This window comes from Penicillium chrysogenum (assembly GCF_028827035.1).
Source record: "Penicillium chrysogenum strain IBT 35668 chromosome Unknown utg000004l_segment0_segment0, whole genome shotgun sequence".
Classification (NCBI taxonomy): domain Eukaryota; kingdom Fungi; phylum Ascomycota; class Eurotiomycetes; order Eurotiales; family Aspergillaceae; genus Penicillium; species Penicillium chrysogenum.
This window is the reverse complement of record NW_026622752.1, coordinates 3,317,505-3,334,274: the sequence shown is the minus strand read 5'-3', so window position 1 is coordinate 3,334,274 and position 16,770 is coordinate 3,317,505. Positions and strand designations below refer to the sequence as shown.

The 16,770-nt window shown below is 46.6% G+C and overlaps 5 protein-coding genes across 5 annotated transcripts; 1 reads left to right on the top strand and 4 right to left on the bottom strand.

The window, feature by feature from the left end:
* Nucleotides 1–1,736: 1,736 nt before the first annotated feature.
* On the top strand, nt 1,737–2,660 carry N7489_007226 (uncharacterized protein; the record flags this gene model as incomplete). Its single annotated transcript, XM_056712976.1, has 2 exons — nt 1,737–2,010; nt 2,062–2,660. The coding sequence occupies 2 exons, from the start codon at nt 1,737–1,739 to the stop codon at nt 2,658–2,660; spliced, it is 873 nt and encodes a 290-aa protein (XP_056566691.1).
* An 822-nt stretch (nt 2,661–3,482) lies between these two features.
* N7489_007225 (uncharacterized protein) lies at nt 3,483–3,971 on the bottom strand (the record flags this gene model as incomplete). The annotated part of the gene is made up of 1 exon (XM_056712975.1): nt 3,483–3,971. One exon carries the CDS (start codon nt 3,969–3,971, stop codon nt 3,483–3,485), a length of 489 nt encoding a protein of 162 aa, XP_056566690.1.
* A 3,571-nt stretch (nt 3,972–7,542) lies between these two features.
* N7489_007224 (Short-chain dehydrogenase/reductase SDR) lies at nt 7,543–8,514 on the bottom strand (the record flags this gene model as incomplete). The annotated part of the gene is made up of 1 exon (XM_056712974.1): nt 7,543–8,514. One exon carries the CDS (start codon nt 8,512–8,514, stop codon nt 7,543–7,545), a length of 972 nt encoding a protein of 323 aa, XP_056566689.1.
* Nucleotides 8,515–8,711: 197 nt separating this feature from the next.
* On the bottom strand, nt 8,712–9,749 carry N7489_007223 (uncharacterized protein; the record flags this gene model as incomplete). The annotated part of the gene is made up of 5 exons (XM_056712973.1): nt 8,712–8,848; nt 8,947–9,154; nt 9,212–9,298; nt 9,344–9,560; nt 9,625–9,749. The coding sequence occupies 5 exons, from the start codon at nt 9,747–9,749 to the stop codon at nt 8,712–8,714; spliced, it is 774 nt and encodes a 257-aa protein (XP_056566688.1).
* Nucleotides 9,750–13,393: 3,644 nt separating this feature from the next.
* On the bottom strand, nt 13,394–14,035 carry N7489_007222 (uncharacterized protein; the record flags this gene model as incomplete). The annotated part of the gene is made up of 2 exons (XM_056712972.1): nt 13,394–13,482; nt 13,639–14,035. The coding sequence occupies 2 exons, from the start codon at nt 14,033–14,035 to the stop codon at nt 13,394–13,396; spliced, it is 486 nt and encodes a 161-aa protein (XP_056566687.1).
* Between the last annotated feature and the right edge of the window lie 2,735 nt (nt 14,036–16,770).

Sequence of the window (16,770 nt, the reverse complement as noted above, 5' to 3'; positions counted from 1 at the left end):
CTATTTCTGGAGAGGTTTGACCCCTTCTTCCAGATATGGAAGGCGGTGTATAAAGGGACACCCACGTGGCAGATGAACATCATTACTAGCCTATCGTCTTTTATCCTTTCTTCCTTAACACCCGTAGATGCTCCATAGGTTAGTACAGGCGTTCTACTGTCTTTTAATGCCTATCGCCGTACGACCTTCGGTAACTCTAACCCAAGTCGGCTTTGAAAGTCGCACATTGCACGTATTTTTTTTACCAATTTTCCGGATTTCGACGCGATTATCCTTCTAGTATAAGCCAATAGATAATGGTGAGCTCAGACAGTTTAGGCTGCAATTTTGTGACATTTTCCTTCCCGAGAAACCGGGCGCGGAGACTGATTTTATTATCACCGAAAGTTACTTGTAATATATTGCGGGTGTTGTACGGGCTAACCAATTCCCAGAGCCACAGTGACTACAAAGGCAGCAACACATTTAGCCACGAAGAATATGGAGTAACAGAAGGATGGTCTTGAATCGGTCCGGCCAGCCGAAGTGGTAGGGTGGTCGATCAGCTTGTTTAGTGAGGCAGCTCTCGCCTTTTTCACAATATATGGTGCTAATAATAGTCGCTTGCTTGTACGGTCTAGTCGTGTCTTTTTGGTAGTCTTTCTATCGTAAATGTGTTTTACGACACCGGCAAGATCGACACAAAGCGGCACTCAGATCGATAGAGTCTGCAGTCGCAGCCAATTTGCGTGCCTGGTCCACATTGTAAATATATATCACCCCAGACCCCTAAGACCCATGGCAAAAAGCAAGCATTACCGAGCCATACATAGGTAACACTGGAACACGTTGATGACTTAAAGAACAATTGAAGACAAGTGTAGAATTCTAAAATATCCACCAAAAAAAACTACACAAGTCTAAGACCCCAAAAAAAGAAGTGCAAAAAGAAATCTCTCCCTCGGGGAATCGAACCCCGGTCTCCCGCGCTTATCGGTGTTAATGACAAGCGGAAATCATCACCACTAGACCAAGGAAGATGCGATGGCTGAGTTACTGCTCGGCCACTTGGCTGGTTGATGGAAAGACTTGGCCATATTGATCTCATGAGCGAATGTCTCCTTTAAGGTAACTTTTAGCCACCATCCCATCCCGTCCAATGGACACACAAGTCTGCATCAATGATAATGTAGTATCCTTTCTCGTTTCCCTTGCTTCACTATTACTATTATTTTTCTTTTCCATTTCTTGACTTCAGGATGGTGGATTGATTTTTGAGCACCAAATGGTCAAGGCAGTAATCTTCTATGACAGCATAGCCAAACTGGATCGCCTAAGTGAGTAGCCCTAATAAAAAAAAAACTCGTCATTCATGTGAGTTGTGGAACAAGGACATACCCTGGAAATTGGCGGGCTATTAAGACCGTTTTTCTAGGGCCGCTAGGGCTAACCTATGAGCCTTAGATCCTACGTTACTTCTGCTCTGCAAAATGCCACACTTCGCGGTATATATATATATATATGCCCAGTTTCCCGGGTAGAAAGGCGGTACCCGGCCGTATTTGGGTTATTCATAACATTTGAAGGGAATGCCCACAATCCTTATACGTGTATCTTTCGCTTGGACGTGTTCTTCCAACCCTGGAAGGTTTGGTGCCCAGGTGGTTATGGGGGATTAGTCATCGAGGGGGATTTCCAAGGTTGGAAAAGCAATCAGGACATTTCTTTCTTTCCTATTAATTGCATCAACCCTCAAAATGCCAGTAACGCGAAGTCAGTCTCAGAATCTGACCAACCAAAGATCGATCTCAGCACAGGGCAACACCGAGGTCTCAAGCAGAAGTGTGGAACAAGAACAAGCAGCGAGAGGAGCTTTCATTGAATGGCTTATTCTTGACTATTCCAGCAATTCAATATTAAAACAGACCAATTGGAAGTCTATTCTTAAGGATATTCACCGAATTGATGGCTGTCGCCAAGTTGCATTTGCATGTCCCGTGGAGAATCCCCAGAGACTATGGATTATAATACGTAAGACTTGACACAGATTCCTACAAGACAAGGCTAACTAAATAGCTACAGACTGGCGTAGCAGGACTCTTAGGAACGAGTTTCGTCAGTCCGATATGATGACAGAGCCAATGAAAAAAGTCATCTTCTCGCCTGATTCCGATGGCCCCTGCCATGAAGGAAGCTATAACAATGAGGCCCTTTCGATTTACCAAGTTGAAAACACTGTTGGAACATTTATTATCGATTGCTTTTCAGACTCCAGTCTTCCTAGTATGGTCTATGAGATCTGGACGGTTTATTTCCCGATTGAAGATGTCGTTGCTATATCGGATTCAAGACCTCTTTATGATTATCCAAAGTTGGTGAATATATTCCTTCAACCCTATGAAGAACCGCACCCTATGGCTGCTATTCTGAATCAGACTGTTGCCTGGGTTTCAGGCGAAGTTGTATATAAGGGGCGACGGTGTAAACGAATCGCGTGGTTTAGGACTTGGAAGTCCAGAGAGGCAGAAGACATCTACAAATCAACAGTGTCATGGGGTAGGAAGGATAATGGCGAATGGAAGCTAGCATCGAATTCGTTTGTTGAGGAGCTGAACGGTCTCGGGATGGTGGGATACAAGGCTTGGCATGCTAAGTTTAAGGAAATTCAAACATGGATGTAGATTGTGAGCCTTCGCCAGATAGAGAACTATATTTAAAGATACTACCGAAAGATAGTCACTGAGTGCATGAAGTGAAGTGATGTTTATTTGAGATCTATGGGAAGAAGCAAGAAAGGGAACGGCGTAGCCTTCGCTGTATACTATAGACAGACTAGGAGATCATGATGAAATTCAAACAGTGTCTTTGCAACAAGTAGAAGCTAATACGCATCAAGGTGTAAGCTATAGACATAAGCACCTCAGAAGCTAACACATGCTGTCCTGAAACATAGGTAAACTCAGCATGTGCCACAGCAAGGTATGCATGCCACAGCGAGGTATGAAAATGTTATCATATAAGCCAGCTATCATTACCCATCTCCAGATCAGTTGTATAGTGCCGGGGTTTCTGCGAATGGTGTGTTTTTCCGCCCTTGGGCTTCATCCGAGATGGAACGACGGGCAGCAGCATGAGCCGTTCGTTTGCCCGAGATGACTCGGGAGAAGTCATATTGGGGGAGATAGAAAGCAGTCGCGCACCGTATATAATCGTCTGCATTATTGGCCGACTCATCAGGAGCAGCCAAAGCCAGGGCCCCCCGTTAAGACGGCACCATATGCGGCCTTTACATTTCCGTTGGAGGGAGTAGTGATGTTTTCCTGGGAATAGCCGTCGAATCGGGGAGACCATGGGACGTCTTTGCAATGGAACCAGTTGCGCAGATGGTAGCGAGAATCACTGTCTCGTTGATAGGGTTGAGCGATATAAACGACGTTGAAATGAGACCTGAAAGGGGTTCCACATGTTGGACGTATTCAAGGTCGCGGGGCAGAAGCGTTCATTCAGCTCTCCTTGTCGTGGCTACGGAGCTTATCAAGGCCATCACGAACAGTTTCTCGAACACTGAAGCCACCGAATAGCCAGTCGTTCGAGTGGCGGCCGTAGTGATTGACAGTTCCACTGTAGCGCTTGTAGTCACCGCTGTTGCGGGTGGGAGTAGATGCGCGCTTAGGGACGTCCGCCTTGGATGAATGGGACGAACCCATGCTGGCAGACATCTCGGTGGGACTGCTTGAGATGTAGTCCTGGTCCTGGAAGTACGAAGTTTTGGGGTTGCTCCGCGGGATATCTCGAGGTTGTGACATTGTGACTTGGCGGCTCTTGAGGATATCGATTGGTGCGGGATTCTTGGATCGGAAGACCTTGGAGAGAGGGTTCGAAAATTTAGAATGCTTCTTCTCTTGAGAGAACTGGCTTGCCTGAGAGGAAGTTGAGGTAGCTGATGTTTGTGAGAGGGATCTCTTAGGATAGATGTTGGACTGAGTGTGCATCACTTGGAATATGAACTCGAGGCTGAGAACTGGGAGTCAGGGAGGCTGCGGGATGGGTTTATTTATATTTGAGACACCCAAGTAATTTCCCAGTTGGGATCGTGGGGTCCTGTAGGGCAACCAACCAAAACGTAGGCCAAAGCGCAATATTGTCGCTATGATGTCGTCAAACACGGACAACCTTGGAAAGGAACGCCCGCGGGAGAGAAAGGACCAATCAGCTTCATGGTAGACAGCTTGGCTCCAAAACGGCCCACGTTACAACCAATAATAATCGAAAGGAGGAAGTTGGAAGATCCACTTGTAAGGTTTAGTGTGATTGTTTGTTGTCGGTGAGATTGGGAGGTTCCGAGGGTCAAATTGCCCTATCGCCCGCCCACCAGCCAATCAGCAATTGTTTCTGCCTTGGAGCCTCCTCTTCCTGCTCCCTGGACCCCGCAGATTCACCGCATCTTGACATCTTGACGCGTCTGGGCTTATTTTCTCACCTTTGGAATGACACGTCTACAATCAAAAAATTTCGCTCGGACTGTGCATAAGCGTATACCATTTGAAATCTAGATACGAGCAAATCTTCCATACCTGATTCTTCCCCTCGGGATCATGAGGTGATTATTCCGCCCGAGTGGGGTTGGCATATTATGTATTTAACAAGAATACGCATGACGAAGCCTTGACGAGACATGCCGATGCTCCAATTTTCTTTTTCTATTTGCCAATCAAACTAGTCTTACTCCCCTTCTAGCGTCCTTCTAGAATGCCGTGCTAACCGAGGGACTCGACAGGGATGTCTGAGTCACATCGCCCCCACAATCCGTCAGCTCGGCTAGTACATAAAAGGATATGATAGTTTGGGGCTGCGTGTCCACTCGAATATGCTGTACGTCAAGTGGAGATCATAGTGATGTCGACCGGGTTGGAGATATTTGGTCATTATAAGTCTTACATGGCAGTCTCCGAACTAATATTGATTATTCTTCTTGTTTAGGTGTGTACTCGGTCCCTTGGGAGAGCATAATGGGCTTTATCTAGGGGTTTAAGGTCTCTTTTTGCACTATTGCCTTTAAAGAAAAAGGAAATACTAAAACATAGCCATTTGTCAGTCATCTAGCAAACCATCATGGGTCGATTCAACGACAGTAGACAGTATCCCGTTGAAACACAGCTCTAGCTGAAGCACACAACCTAGGAATGAGCATTAATCTTCCACTGTCTGTTGGGCCATTGACCATCTCCTAGGTTCCGCGTGGTGATTATTTCCAGGAGAGATGGCTCATGACCTTCGCGCATTTCAGGCCGGTTCGAAGAAACCAGAAAGTAGCTATTTTGGTGCCAACCAGCAAAGCCAGAGCCAGCCTCGTCAAAAAGCTTTCTGAGCCACTTCCCTATATCGCTGTGTGTGAGAGCTTTCGGATTTGCAAGGATCTGCGACAAAACGCCTTGTGATCCGCGTAGTGCATAACAAGTAATCACCCGTAAAGATTGGTTAGACTTATCGATCCAAAATGTCGTCGTTACGTGAATTTTGACTAGAGGATGTTGAGTGAAAGCACAACAATGGTCCACATATGCGCGGATGCGTGTCAATCTCAGATTGTGGAACATATAGTGGTGATCTTCTTGGCGACTTGGTAGCCCGTCCTTCTGTGATTTTATCAGATCAATCAGGTGGCGTAAATCTGGAAATTTAATGCTGAAGCAAGGGCAGATATCGACTTCACTAGCGTAAAAGCATGGGCCCCGAGAAAGCGGCCAGTTAAGGCGAAAGTGCCATTTTGGAGGTGGGTATAGCTTCTGGTAACACTGGCAGAAGTAATGGCAATGTTTCGAGCGGCTATTCTTAAGTCGGTAGAGTAAGTTTGTCCTTACACCTTGACCCTCGCACTCTGCCGGAGATGTTTCATGTGGCACTAGATGAGGCTCACAAAGGGTGGAGGGAAGTTTGGTGAATCTTCGCCTTGCATGTTGGACATCCATTTTGTGGCCGTCTGTCTATGTGAAAGTCGTTGGGCTCAGATGTTAAGAATAATGGTACCTACCTAGGTAGCAATGACCGCATTTGTACGTCGATGATGCTGAAAGGGAATCTGAAAGGTGCCTTCCTAAACTGGTTTAGTTCCTGAGCTGGATTAGGCTGTCTCGCTCGCCCTCACCTCATTTATATCACAGAGATATCCAAACTGATTCGAGTCCCGCCATTTGCCCCTCTTTCACCCATCTACAACTTCATAATGGATAGTCTCACCGTGCTACGGTGGTCATGATGCTTTTGCATATCTGCATTTTGCAACTCCAATGGGGTGTAGGTCCCCAATGCCATGTTTCTAGAATGACGCTAATGATTCCGAAGTGGTGGCGCCTAGATAAACGCATCAGAGAGCTTGAAAAACACAAGGAATCTGGGTCGCCATCTGCCTAAGATTCGAGATATATCTTCGTCTATTTTGTGTGTCTGAAAGTCGGTCAAAATGACGGAGAAGCTGGCTTAGCTACGACTACGACTTGTGCTGCTGGCCCAAATCAAAATTCGGAGGTCGAAGTTCGACTTTGCTATTTTTTGTACGCCGATCATCTTCTTGCTATCCTTCTCACTTCATCCCTCGCATAAAGCCACTCAAGCTGACTCGTGCCTCGCCGTTTTCCTTGCCCTTACCTACCTACAACTTCACGATGTGGGACATTAGGGTGAGCTTACTCTTTTGAAGCGTCGGCATTATGGCTTTAAGCGCCGGCTTTACGGCCCTACGACACGATGTAGGTCACCAGTACCGAATTTCTAGAACGGTGCTAATGATTGTAAAGTACTATCAACAGCAGAAACGCATTGAAATGCTTGAAAAACGTCGGATTATGGTGGGCATCTGCCTAATATTTGAGGTACCTCCTCAGCATCACGATCACGGAATGAAGCTCACATAAAAGGGGTTCTAGGGTATGACTGCACCTCGATGACCTTTTCGCCGCGTCCAATAGACGTTTGTGCTGGCATTTACCCTGCAATGGAATATATCTATTCGTTGGCCGTCGTGTGCTACAAGTTCAGGAAGTTGATCGAAGCGATGTCAGAATGCGCCAGGGCAAGAGGGACGTCGTATAACCGTGAAATCTCGCAGTTAATGCAGTCCAAACCCCGTCTCCTAGCCTCCACTGCCAACTTGGATTTGCTCGTCGATCACTGGGATGGAAGGATTGAGGTGCTCAGGGCCGTGGAATTCCACTAGATAATCTAGACCAGTCAATAGTAGGTTGCTATACTATCCTGTCGAGAGCATCCCATCTTACATGGATGTCCTGTTTGTTTTGCAGGCCTCTATAAAAGGCCTCCCTCTGCTAGTTCGAGTGCAGAAGATTCTTCTTCCTCATTTGATTCTCAAGTAGTTAGTCAGTTGCTGTAGCCTCAACAATACCAAAAGGTATCCCAATGATGGTTCGCTTCGAAGACTTCCAAGTCTTCTATCTGCGCGTTTCCCTGATTGGGTATTCTCTTAGGGCTGGCGGTGGTCAACAATGAATGCTCTTCTTTCACTATATCTCCAAAAGGATCTGCCAAGTTCAAAGAGGCGTAATGCAACTATAGAAATCCAGCAATCTGACTGTCGCAATATTGGGTAAATTCCGCTGCAATTCCAGTGCCTCCTTCTTCTTTCCCCTTCATCGCTCGCAACAAATCATCTCTTGGACACGGATGTATCCGCCCCCAGGGCAATATATACCTTCCCCCATCATCGATTTTTAGATCACCATCAAAAGCCGACCAGATTGCAGTATATGCCCCGAATCTAGGCGCATAAAGGAACGGCCCAAGAAAAAAAGGAACAAAAGGTTGGCTATGGCGCATGATGTTTGTCTTGATATTCCCTGGGTTCTGCACCAAGCTTAATATCCCATCTTCGCAAACCTGGCTTGCGAGAGCATCTGCCAAGAACCAGTTTCCAACTTTGGTGTTGAGGTAATTGCGTGACTTGTTCGCGTCTTTCTGAAATAGTTCTGCGAGTATCCCGGCCCCAAGCGCGAATGCATCAACGACAATCGACGCTGTCCAGATAACCCGCACACTGGCGACAGGTGTATCGACAGCCGTGCGCCGTAGAACAGGCAAAAGAAGTTGAGTAAAAAGATGCGGCCCGAGACAATTAGTTGCCAATTGCAGATCATGGCCCTGGGGCGAAGTCGCCCGAGGAGGGTTAGAAACTCCAGCGTTGTTGAATAAAACATCCAGACGAGATTCAGCGGTGGTGAATCTCTTCACTGCGGGCTTGATGGTTGTCAGGTCATCTAGCGATAGAGGGAGGAAAATGATGTTTCCCTTTGGGGATGTCGGGGTACACAAGCTTTTGATCTTCGCAATCGCATCCAAGGCCTTTTCTTCAGACCGACCGGCGAGATAGACTGTTCCCCCTACTCGATAAAGAATTCTGCATATCTCGAAGCCAACTCCTGAATAGCCTCCAGTTACGATGAACACTTTACCATTCTGGCTGGGGAGATTGACTTCGGTCAGAGAAGGAGGGGGAGGGAAAATCTGCGACCAGGTAACTCCCATACTGTTGAGTTGTTTATTGAAGTGTTGATCCATGGAGGTTGGAAGAATCAATAGAGATGAAGAGGAAACCCAGATTCCCACCGAACCTCTTGCTCCGTTTCGCCCTCGATATTCACCGAAGAGATACAGATACCACCTTGTATGTACGATCTCCATATATTAACAACTTGCTTGCCCTAATACCACCGTGCTCACTTTCAAGCCCCCGAGACATCCTGTTTACGCAAAGAACTCTTATAATAAGTGTCCCACTTCGCACAAGTTGATTCAAAATCGGCCGAAACAGAGGCCACCAGCTCCGGTATCTCCGACTGGTGGTCTACAAATTGCAGTGCTAAACGCTGGCTAGTATGCCAGGCAATGTGGCAATGCATGAGCCAGGATTCAGAAGTGTGTTAGTGAGTTCACAAGAGAACAGATTTTGATACGTACCCCGGATTGCCGTTCTCGAATGCAATGACGAGATACCCAGAACCAGCCGTTTGGCCGTATCCCGTCGAGGTGGATTCTTGCGATTTAGCTTGGTCACAGGGGTGTAAAGCCCAGGATCATGCGCTAGGATGTAAAAGTCGTGTCTATGGAGATGGAACGGGTGGTAGGCATTGACGAAGGCCAAATCTTGAATGACCCAGTATGTCCACTAATATCATTCCATCAGTCCCAAAGCATTGACAGGTAGTATTTTGTTCAAACCTACAGTCTTATCTGCAGCGATTTCGTGTATATTGTAATCAGACGGGAAGACCGACTGATTACGGTATATGAGAAGGTCTGTCGGTCGCCGCTAATCAATTTCCAATGCTTTGGTGCTGATTTCCCAGTGGAAGACGAGGTCAGTCTCATAGAACCACCCAATATTCAAATTCTTCTGGCTGTCCGCGTTGCCCACGCCCTTCCTCACATAAGGAACTAGACTGGCGTAGGGCTCGCCGCCACAGGAATTCGTGATTGATGACCATTGCTCCGTTGTAGGGTCAGCCTGACTAGCACCCTCATAGCGAATGATACCTTTTATATCGTTCCTGCTTTCCTTCAGTGAGCGCAACCTAGGTTTGGTAAAATTCCGTCGTATTGATTAGACCCTTGTTGTCTAATGCTATGCCAGTGAACCGCAGTACTAAAATTAAGGTTAGAGTTTCAGCCTTCAGTTGCTTTTGGAGAACTTCATACCCGTTATTTGTAGGTTCTAATATATCGCCCCAGTTCGCCAAGTGGAGGACCAGAGTAGCTGCCATTAGAAACTAGCATCTGTCACTCATAGCCATCTGGTGCAAGGGTCACATTTTGCACGGAGAGCTAGTACTACTTGGCGTAGTGTAAGTTGAAGAAGTACCCAGGTAGGACTGCAGTAAACCTGCCTCTCTACTAACACCAGTTTCCGGAGTGACACTCGGGTAATCGGTCGAGGAACTATACTCTCCCCAACAGTCTCGCGAAATGTGTGTTCTCGCAAAATTCCGCATTGACCAAAGTGACACCAAAAAAAGATAGCAGCCAACTTGATCAATTTCGGTAGGAGCTTCATTTCGTAAGCTCTACAGTCGAAACTGTTGGGGCTACTATCTATGTGAGACCAAAGGCAGGAGAGAGAGTTGTATTGGGAAAGGAGACAAACTGAGAGTTTGATGCCTGAGGCACCAACTACAACAAAAACTAGATGTACATACAGACATAGGCAAGGACCGATTGGAATCAATTTGCTTGTTTATGTTTTTTTATTTCCGAGGTCGTCGAGCTAAGGTTATCTGGGCAGCCTTGGAAGTCAAAGGTTATGCATAGAAAAGTCTCCGTCACAAAATAAAGCCTCCTACTGCCCTCTTCTGCTGCCTACCTAACAGACTGAGAAGGCGGAGAAAATATCTATATACCCAGACATCTAAAAAGTCTACCTGAGGTGACTGCCAAAAAAGACCACTAGAAAGGCATATGAAAAGACTGTTGGAGAAGATCACTAAGAAGACCACGGCCGCATAAGCAGCCGAGTATTCTGAGATTCTTGTATCTATAGATGAACATCCTATAACATTGAAGATATGCTCTTAGGCAGTGCATCCAGAACCAGGATATACTAACAATTTCCTGGTTATGAGCGGAAAGCTCTATTCTGCTTATAAAATTTCACGTCGAGCTTTTAGAATTACTACCTCAGATCTTCTCAGAATTCAACCCTATAACTAGAACGACATGTTCAACTAAAATTACAATGCAAAGCCAGAAAAAATAGTATAGCAAATACCACCAGTGCCAATCATTCTTCGCGTTCCTGAAGTGTCCACAATGTAGCGCTCGGTTTTCTCCATGCGCGTGGTTGTTCAGAATGACACCTCCGATGCTGTCTTTCGGCCATAGATCTTGCTGCGTCAGCTCTAGCCAGAGACGACCTCACCCTGTCTGAGTCCGAGAAAATAGCTTGCTTAGCCAAATCCCAGGGTGCTACCAAACCAGAAATTGTGTATGGATCACCGGATCTCATATTTGAGGGAACGACAACCAAGGAGCGAGTTTTGTTCAAGGGCGGCCGACGTGTCAACCGACGTAGAACACTTCGGTAAGCCAGTTTCGTCTGCCTCGACGATCCCGACAGGGAGACCTGATCATTTCTTCCCTTGGTGGATGATCGGAACCAGACTCGAGGCATTCGCTTTGGTTGACGGGAAAGTTCGGGCAATCCCATGTCATCACAAAGCAACTCTCCTGTGCTAAGCGGAGCCGCCATAGCTCGTTGAAAAGACAGTGGGATATAGGTTGCCGCAGGACCACCTGCCTTGGATACATGTATTTCCAGGTCGCGAGGTTCACGCATAAGCAGCTCTGAGCGGCACTCTGGCCATGTGTGGTGTCTCCTGTGGTGACGGATATGTGGCATATTGGGAAAGAAAAAGAAGATGGAATAATTAGGTAGGGTGAGGACGGATAGCGATTTTTATCCTGTATTCATGATTTATATTTTGAAGTGAGATGAAGATAAATTGGATTAAATAAACAGGGATATATATGTGCCCAGCAAAATAGAGCCTTATAAAGCCCGCAGGTAGTCCCATCCAGGTAACTTGCACGTGTAAAGCCGTACATTACTCACAGGCTTTTCCGGGTGACCATAGACTCATCTGCGAGTGAGAATGACCTAAGAGCATCGAAGTGAACATGCCAGGAACTAGATACTCAGGAGTCCAGATGTTGCCAGCAGATTGATAAGGTACCACAGAGAAAGGAAAAAAGATTACTCTTATGTAAGTGCCGTATGAAGCAGCTTTCTTCACAAATCTCGGCTTATGCGGCCGTAGTCTTCTTAATGATCTTCTCCAATGGTCTTTCCATAGGTCTTTTTAGTGGTCTTCTTTTTGGCGGTCTCCTGAGCTAGTCTTTTTAGATGGTTTTAAAATGATTTCTCATTTCGAAATAGAATGTCTTACAATGTCTTGCATAAAGGAATGACCTCCTAACCTGATGTGGTCAAGAGGACGGCAGATCGTCCCATGACAGCAACGGCCCGCCCAGAGCCAAGCGTCGTACTTCACATACAATATACATATTCTCAAAGTGTGGGGAATACAGATAATTTTGGTATTTATTTTTGCCGAATTCATCTCGAACCATCCGATAGATGACGTATAAGATCGACCGAACCCGACTTTATCCGTTTTGGTTATGCATGTACTTAGGTGAGCTAAGTACTCAGTACTTCCGTCTAAAGAGCAACCTGCACAATAAAACTGTGTGCTCGATACTGGTAAAGTCCTAAACGGGAACTCGGGTCCGGAGTACAAAGATCGGCTTTCGCACCCCAGTGCGCGCTGGAGCTGATCAGACCATGTTAAATCAGATATTTATCTATTCGAAACCACGCAGCAATAAAGACAATCCTTATCTACCCCACTTGGACACCGTTTTCAGCAATAGGCGCAGGGGAAATATACACACAAAAAATGATATCATTCGACACTAATATGTAGAAGGGTCCTGCCTCAATAGGTTAGGAAGTATTTGCCTAGTGGGTATAGACAGAGTATGTATGAATGCCCTATTATGCGGGCTGGATAAATAATCTGACTAGGTCTGTTGCATATTCGTGGCTTCTTTTGTTCTCTTCATAATTGGTCTCTTTACTTCAGGAACCCAATGCCTGTCAGTAAATACGCATGTACATATTGCGTAGGCGGATTTGCCCCGCTCATTAATCTCCATTGCCTATGGATAGTTACATTAAGCTAGACAGTTGGGCCGCCAGGCCCCATTCTGTTTATTTGATTCCACTTAGCGGGGTCACTTGTTCTTCACAGAAAGAAAATGCTTAGAGAGTGCTCAAGTCCTATTTTGAAGTTGATGCGTTGCAGTATGCCGTATGCTTCTCTCATGCTAGTCATTGTTAGAAGGGGACGTATGATAATTGGAGTAATGAACCCACTCGGCAAGAGAACACTCTGATTAGCGTGACCCAGGAAGTCCGCGGGAAGTGTGAAGAGCCGGGTCCTGCCAAAGCCCGAGGGTCCTGATTAGGCTAATTAAAAACTCTGCAGAGATTAAGAGATTAACATATGGTTCGGCTTTTAGTGTATGCGCTAATAGATAACAGGAAAATTCTTCCGTGACCAGGAATAGGCCTAGAAACGATGCAATAGTGAGTATATATGGAGAAATTAACTGGGAGAAAGTGGGACAATAATGGACCGCACTCGAGACTGCTTGATAGATCTTAAAATGCATTCATTTAAAAGAAACCTATTAACCCCCCTTGGCGGGGCAAATGAGAAACCCCCTTCTGGTACTGGTTCAACATTCATAACGCCGGAGATTGCCCGAACCATGGGAAGTAAAAAAGAAATAGAAAAAAAAAAAAAAAAAAGAAATTAAAGAATGCTACTCGATATATGTCCTTGAATCATGCACGCTGCCATGCCGCGATATCCGCAGCGGAAATGTCCAAGTTCTCCGTCGTGAGTAGCTGCAGTCGTGTCACCTGAGTGGGAGCTAGAGTTTTGGAGTATCAGCAAGAGTCCAAAAGGGACGAGCAGAGGGGGGGGATGTCATGGCGCAAAGAGGGGCTGGTCAAAAAGGAGCGGGAAAGAAGATGAGAAATCGAAAAAAATAAAGCACGACGGAAAGCAAGAAAGGGAATTGACCCACTTGGCCGTTGGGCAGCCGCACCGGCGTGCACATGGATGATCGTCGAATCAACATACTCCTTCGTTACAACACCATTGTACGAAGCTGCGCTAAGCATCACTCGCAGCCGGAATTTGCCTGGCTGCGAGATAGTGAGCGGGCTGAGTTTGGCATATCCGCTCATTGCGTTGTCGGTGCGGCTCCGCACGCTGGCCGTGAGATTCCCGCTAAGGCCTATGGCAGCTCCTGTGCCGGCTTCGTCGCGGAGGGAGGCGTTCACAACAAGATGCTGCACATTTTGCGCAGGTGTCCCAATTGGGTTCACAGCAATGACTACTGGAACTGTGAAGGGGGAACCGGGCTGGGCAGCTGTTGGGGGAGTAATCTCGAAGGACAGTGTGAATTCACGGCCGGCCATTTTCGCTTTTGGTGGATGGTAAGGTGCTTTGGAACAGAGTTGTGCTGGACCACTTGATAAGAAAAGAGTTTGGAGATCGAAGATATGCTTCAAACCAATCGAGGGTAATAGGAGTGGAGAGACCGTGGAACTGTAGCCGTGAAGTATAATTCAATAAGATTTGGATGGGAGAAAAGGTAAGGAGAATAGGGAGAATGATTGGTGAGACGGATGAATACGAGAAGCAGACCAAGTATAGATGTGGCCGTACCCAGGGCTTCATATACCTCATGGCACTCGCCGAGAATCAATTACCGGCATACTTGGGACCCATAACCTCAATTGTTGGGTAAGTCCTGATGGGACCACGGAAATGTCGCCACCATCCAAAAGTACACGATTAGCCTGGGCGATGGTCGGCGACCAGGTACCTGGGACGGTCAAGGGAACCACTATGCCCGCAGAAACAACATTTGTGAGCTCAATAAAGGGTCCGCTCGGCATACTGCAGGATCCTTGCAGCACGTTCCGGCAACGGATTCGAACAGTGGGGCGAATGTGGACTCTGCATAGTACTTTTTTCCTTTTCTGGCTGATCGACGGGTACGCGTCCTATTGAAATATCATGTGGCTAGTGAATATTAGGTGTGGAGCAAGTATGAGATCTATGAGATCGAAGATGCACTGCAGGAGATCTGAAGCTAGTGTCAAGACCGACCCCGGGTTTCCCTCACGACAACGGGTTCCACCATGAGATCTGTACTCCGTACAACGTAGAGCTTCTGGTTTGGCCATTTCCGCGTGTGGAAACCTGACAGATCTGACACAGAAACGTCTTGGCATGCATGATAGACGTTCATATACGAGGACTGAGTTGCGAATTGAGGCACAACCTCAAGGTGATGTGGTGGTGCCTCGGGGCCTATCCTTTCAATAGTTCTGTGCACGGATCAAGCAGAGGGGTAATGCCAACATCCTCTGATCCAGTATCGCAGCGTCGGCGTCTTGTCATTCGGCTGCTGGCATCTGGTGAGTCGCAAGTGTCATGGCTGGGCCCTTCTTGTTGGATGTGGCGCGCCACTAGTATGCAAGTATCTCATCTTGGCCATCATACATATAAATGTAGTCACTTTGTTATGGAGATGCCTATCCCCACCTAGACTTGGGGCACATGTTCCCCGAGCCGGATCAAAGGATAACATCAGACCGCAATTGCTAGCTTTGTCTAGCCCCTTTCAATCAGCAAATTCAAGCCACACCCCAACGGTGAACTGTGGCGTTCGTGGAGTCAAGTGGGCATTGTTTTCGCCACTCGGAGACGCGGACATACTATCCAGCTTTGAAGACGGAAACCCTATTTTGTGCTATGACCATTCCTCGCTCTTTTCCAACCTCTATCAGAATTTTCACCTTACAATTTTGTTGCCTAACGGGGATAGAGAAGAGGCGTTGAATCGGCGCGATATTGTGACTGGACAAATTAGCATTGGATATTCATGGATTCTTGCACGAAATGATGATCAGCCTCACTGGCGCCGGGACTCGGGATTTGATAAAGACCATGTGGAAATGCACGGAACTGGTTCGGGATCTGAGATAAACTCCACAATAAGCTTTGGCCATCTCTGTATGGTATCAGACTGCCATATGGCCCCTCTAGGCGCTAAATAAAAACCTTGGCCTTGCTTTCCTTCTCCCCCCCTTGTTTTTTTGTGGTCTAGTGGTATTACACGCTGTATTATTCCCTCATGTGACCCTATCATATCCTTCAATCGTTCAAGTGATGGGTGATCGTCCGGACGATCTCAATAATGTAAACTGGTCAAGGCTCCGCCGCAGCGGCAAGATAAAAGCATGCCGGAAAATGCGAGATTCTTCGGTTTTGACGGTCCGAGACCACAGGCGCATGTACGGAGCAGAATAAAGTCTGATCCCAAGTGCTGGAAAGTGAGCTGCTCTCGGAGACACTGACCAGAATAGAAAGCTAATCATCAATTAGTCTAAAAGGAAATGTATCAGCACTGTAAGTTACAATATCCAACGAATATGCGGAATATGCAAAACCTGAAGCCCAACAAAAAGCAAAATATGGACCTTCATTTCAAAAGTCAATAGTTCGCACCGCCACCATGTCAGCCGTAAGTGGAGTGGCTCGAGTGTGGCTGGATTGTGGCTAGAGCTGCAAGGAGTGGCGGAATTCATGTGGCTGTGGATCAGGTTCTTTCCTAATCGGGCAGGTATTCGTGACCCGAGACTTCCTCACTCGAACTGCCGACCATTTCATAGGTTCATCTGAGATCTACATACTTTTGCGGATTTTCAAGATCTAATGCAAGGTCAAAGCGCGTGTGATAGGTCATTTTGATATTAGAATTAGGAGCTGTGTAGCGTCAATGCAAAGATATTTTGCCACTCAACGGGACATTATATGTATCTGCCTAAAGCTGTATTGGAGTCGGACGGGACGGTAAAGAAGTGCGCGTCTACTCCGTGTAGGACTTCAGGAACCACCTAGGTATGCGTAAATGTGAGTCAAACTACTATGCGCCCAGACAACCAATAGGTATTACCATCTATATCCGGAATCATCAGCAGGACCGAACTTAATGCTGACCGACAAGAAAAGATAAGCCGCATAGACTAGGATCCCTGACTTATGGAACATTGGCATTCAAACAGCAACCTTTCCCACAACTAATCGGGGGAGTCTTTAGAGAGTAACCGCTATATTGTATCCTATGGCAACACTAAATACC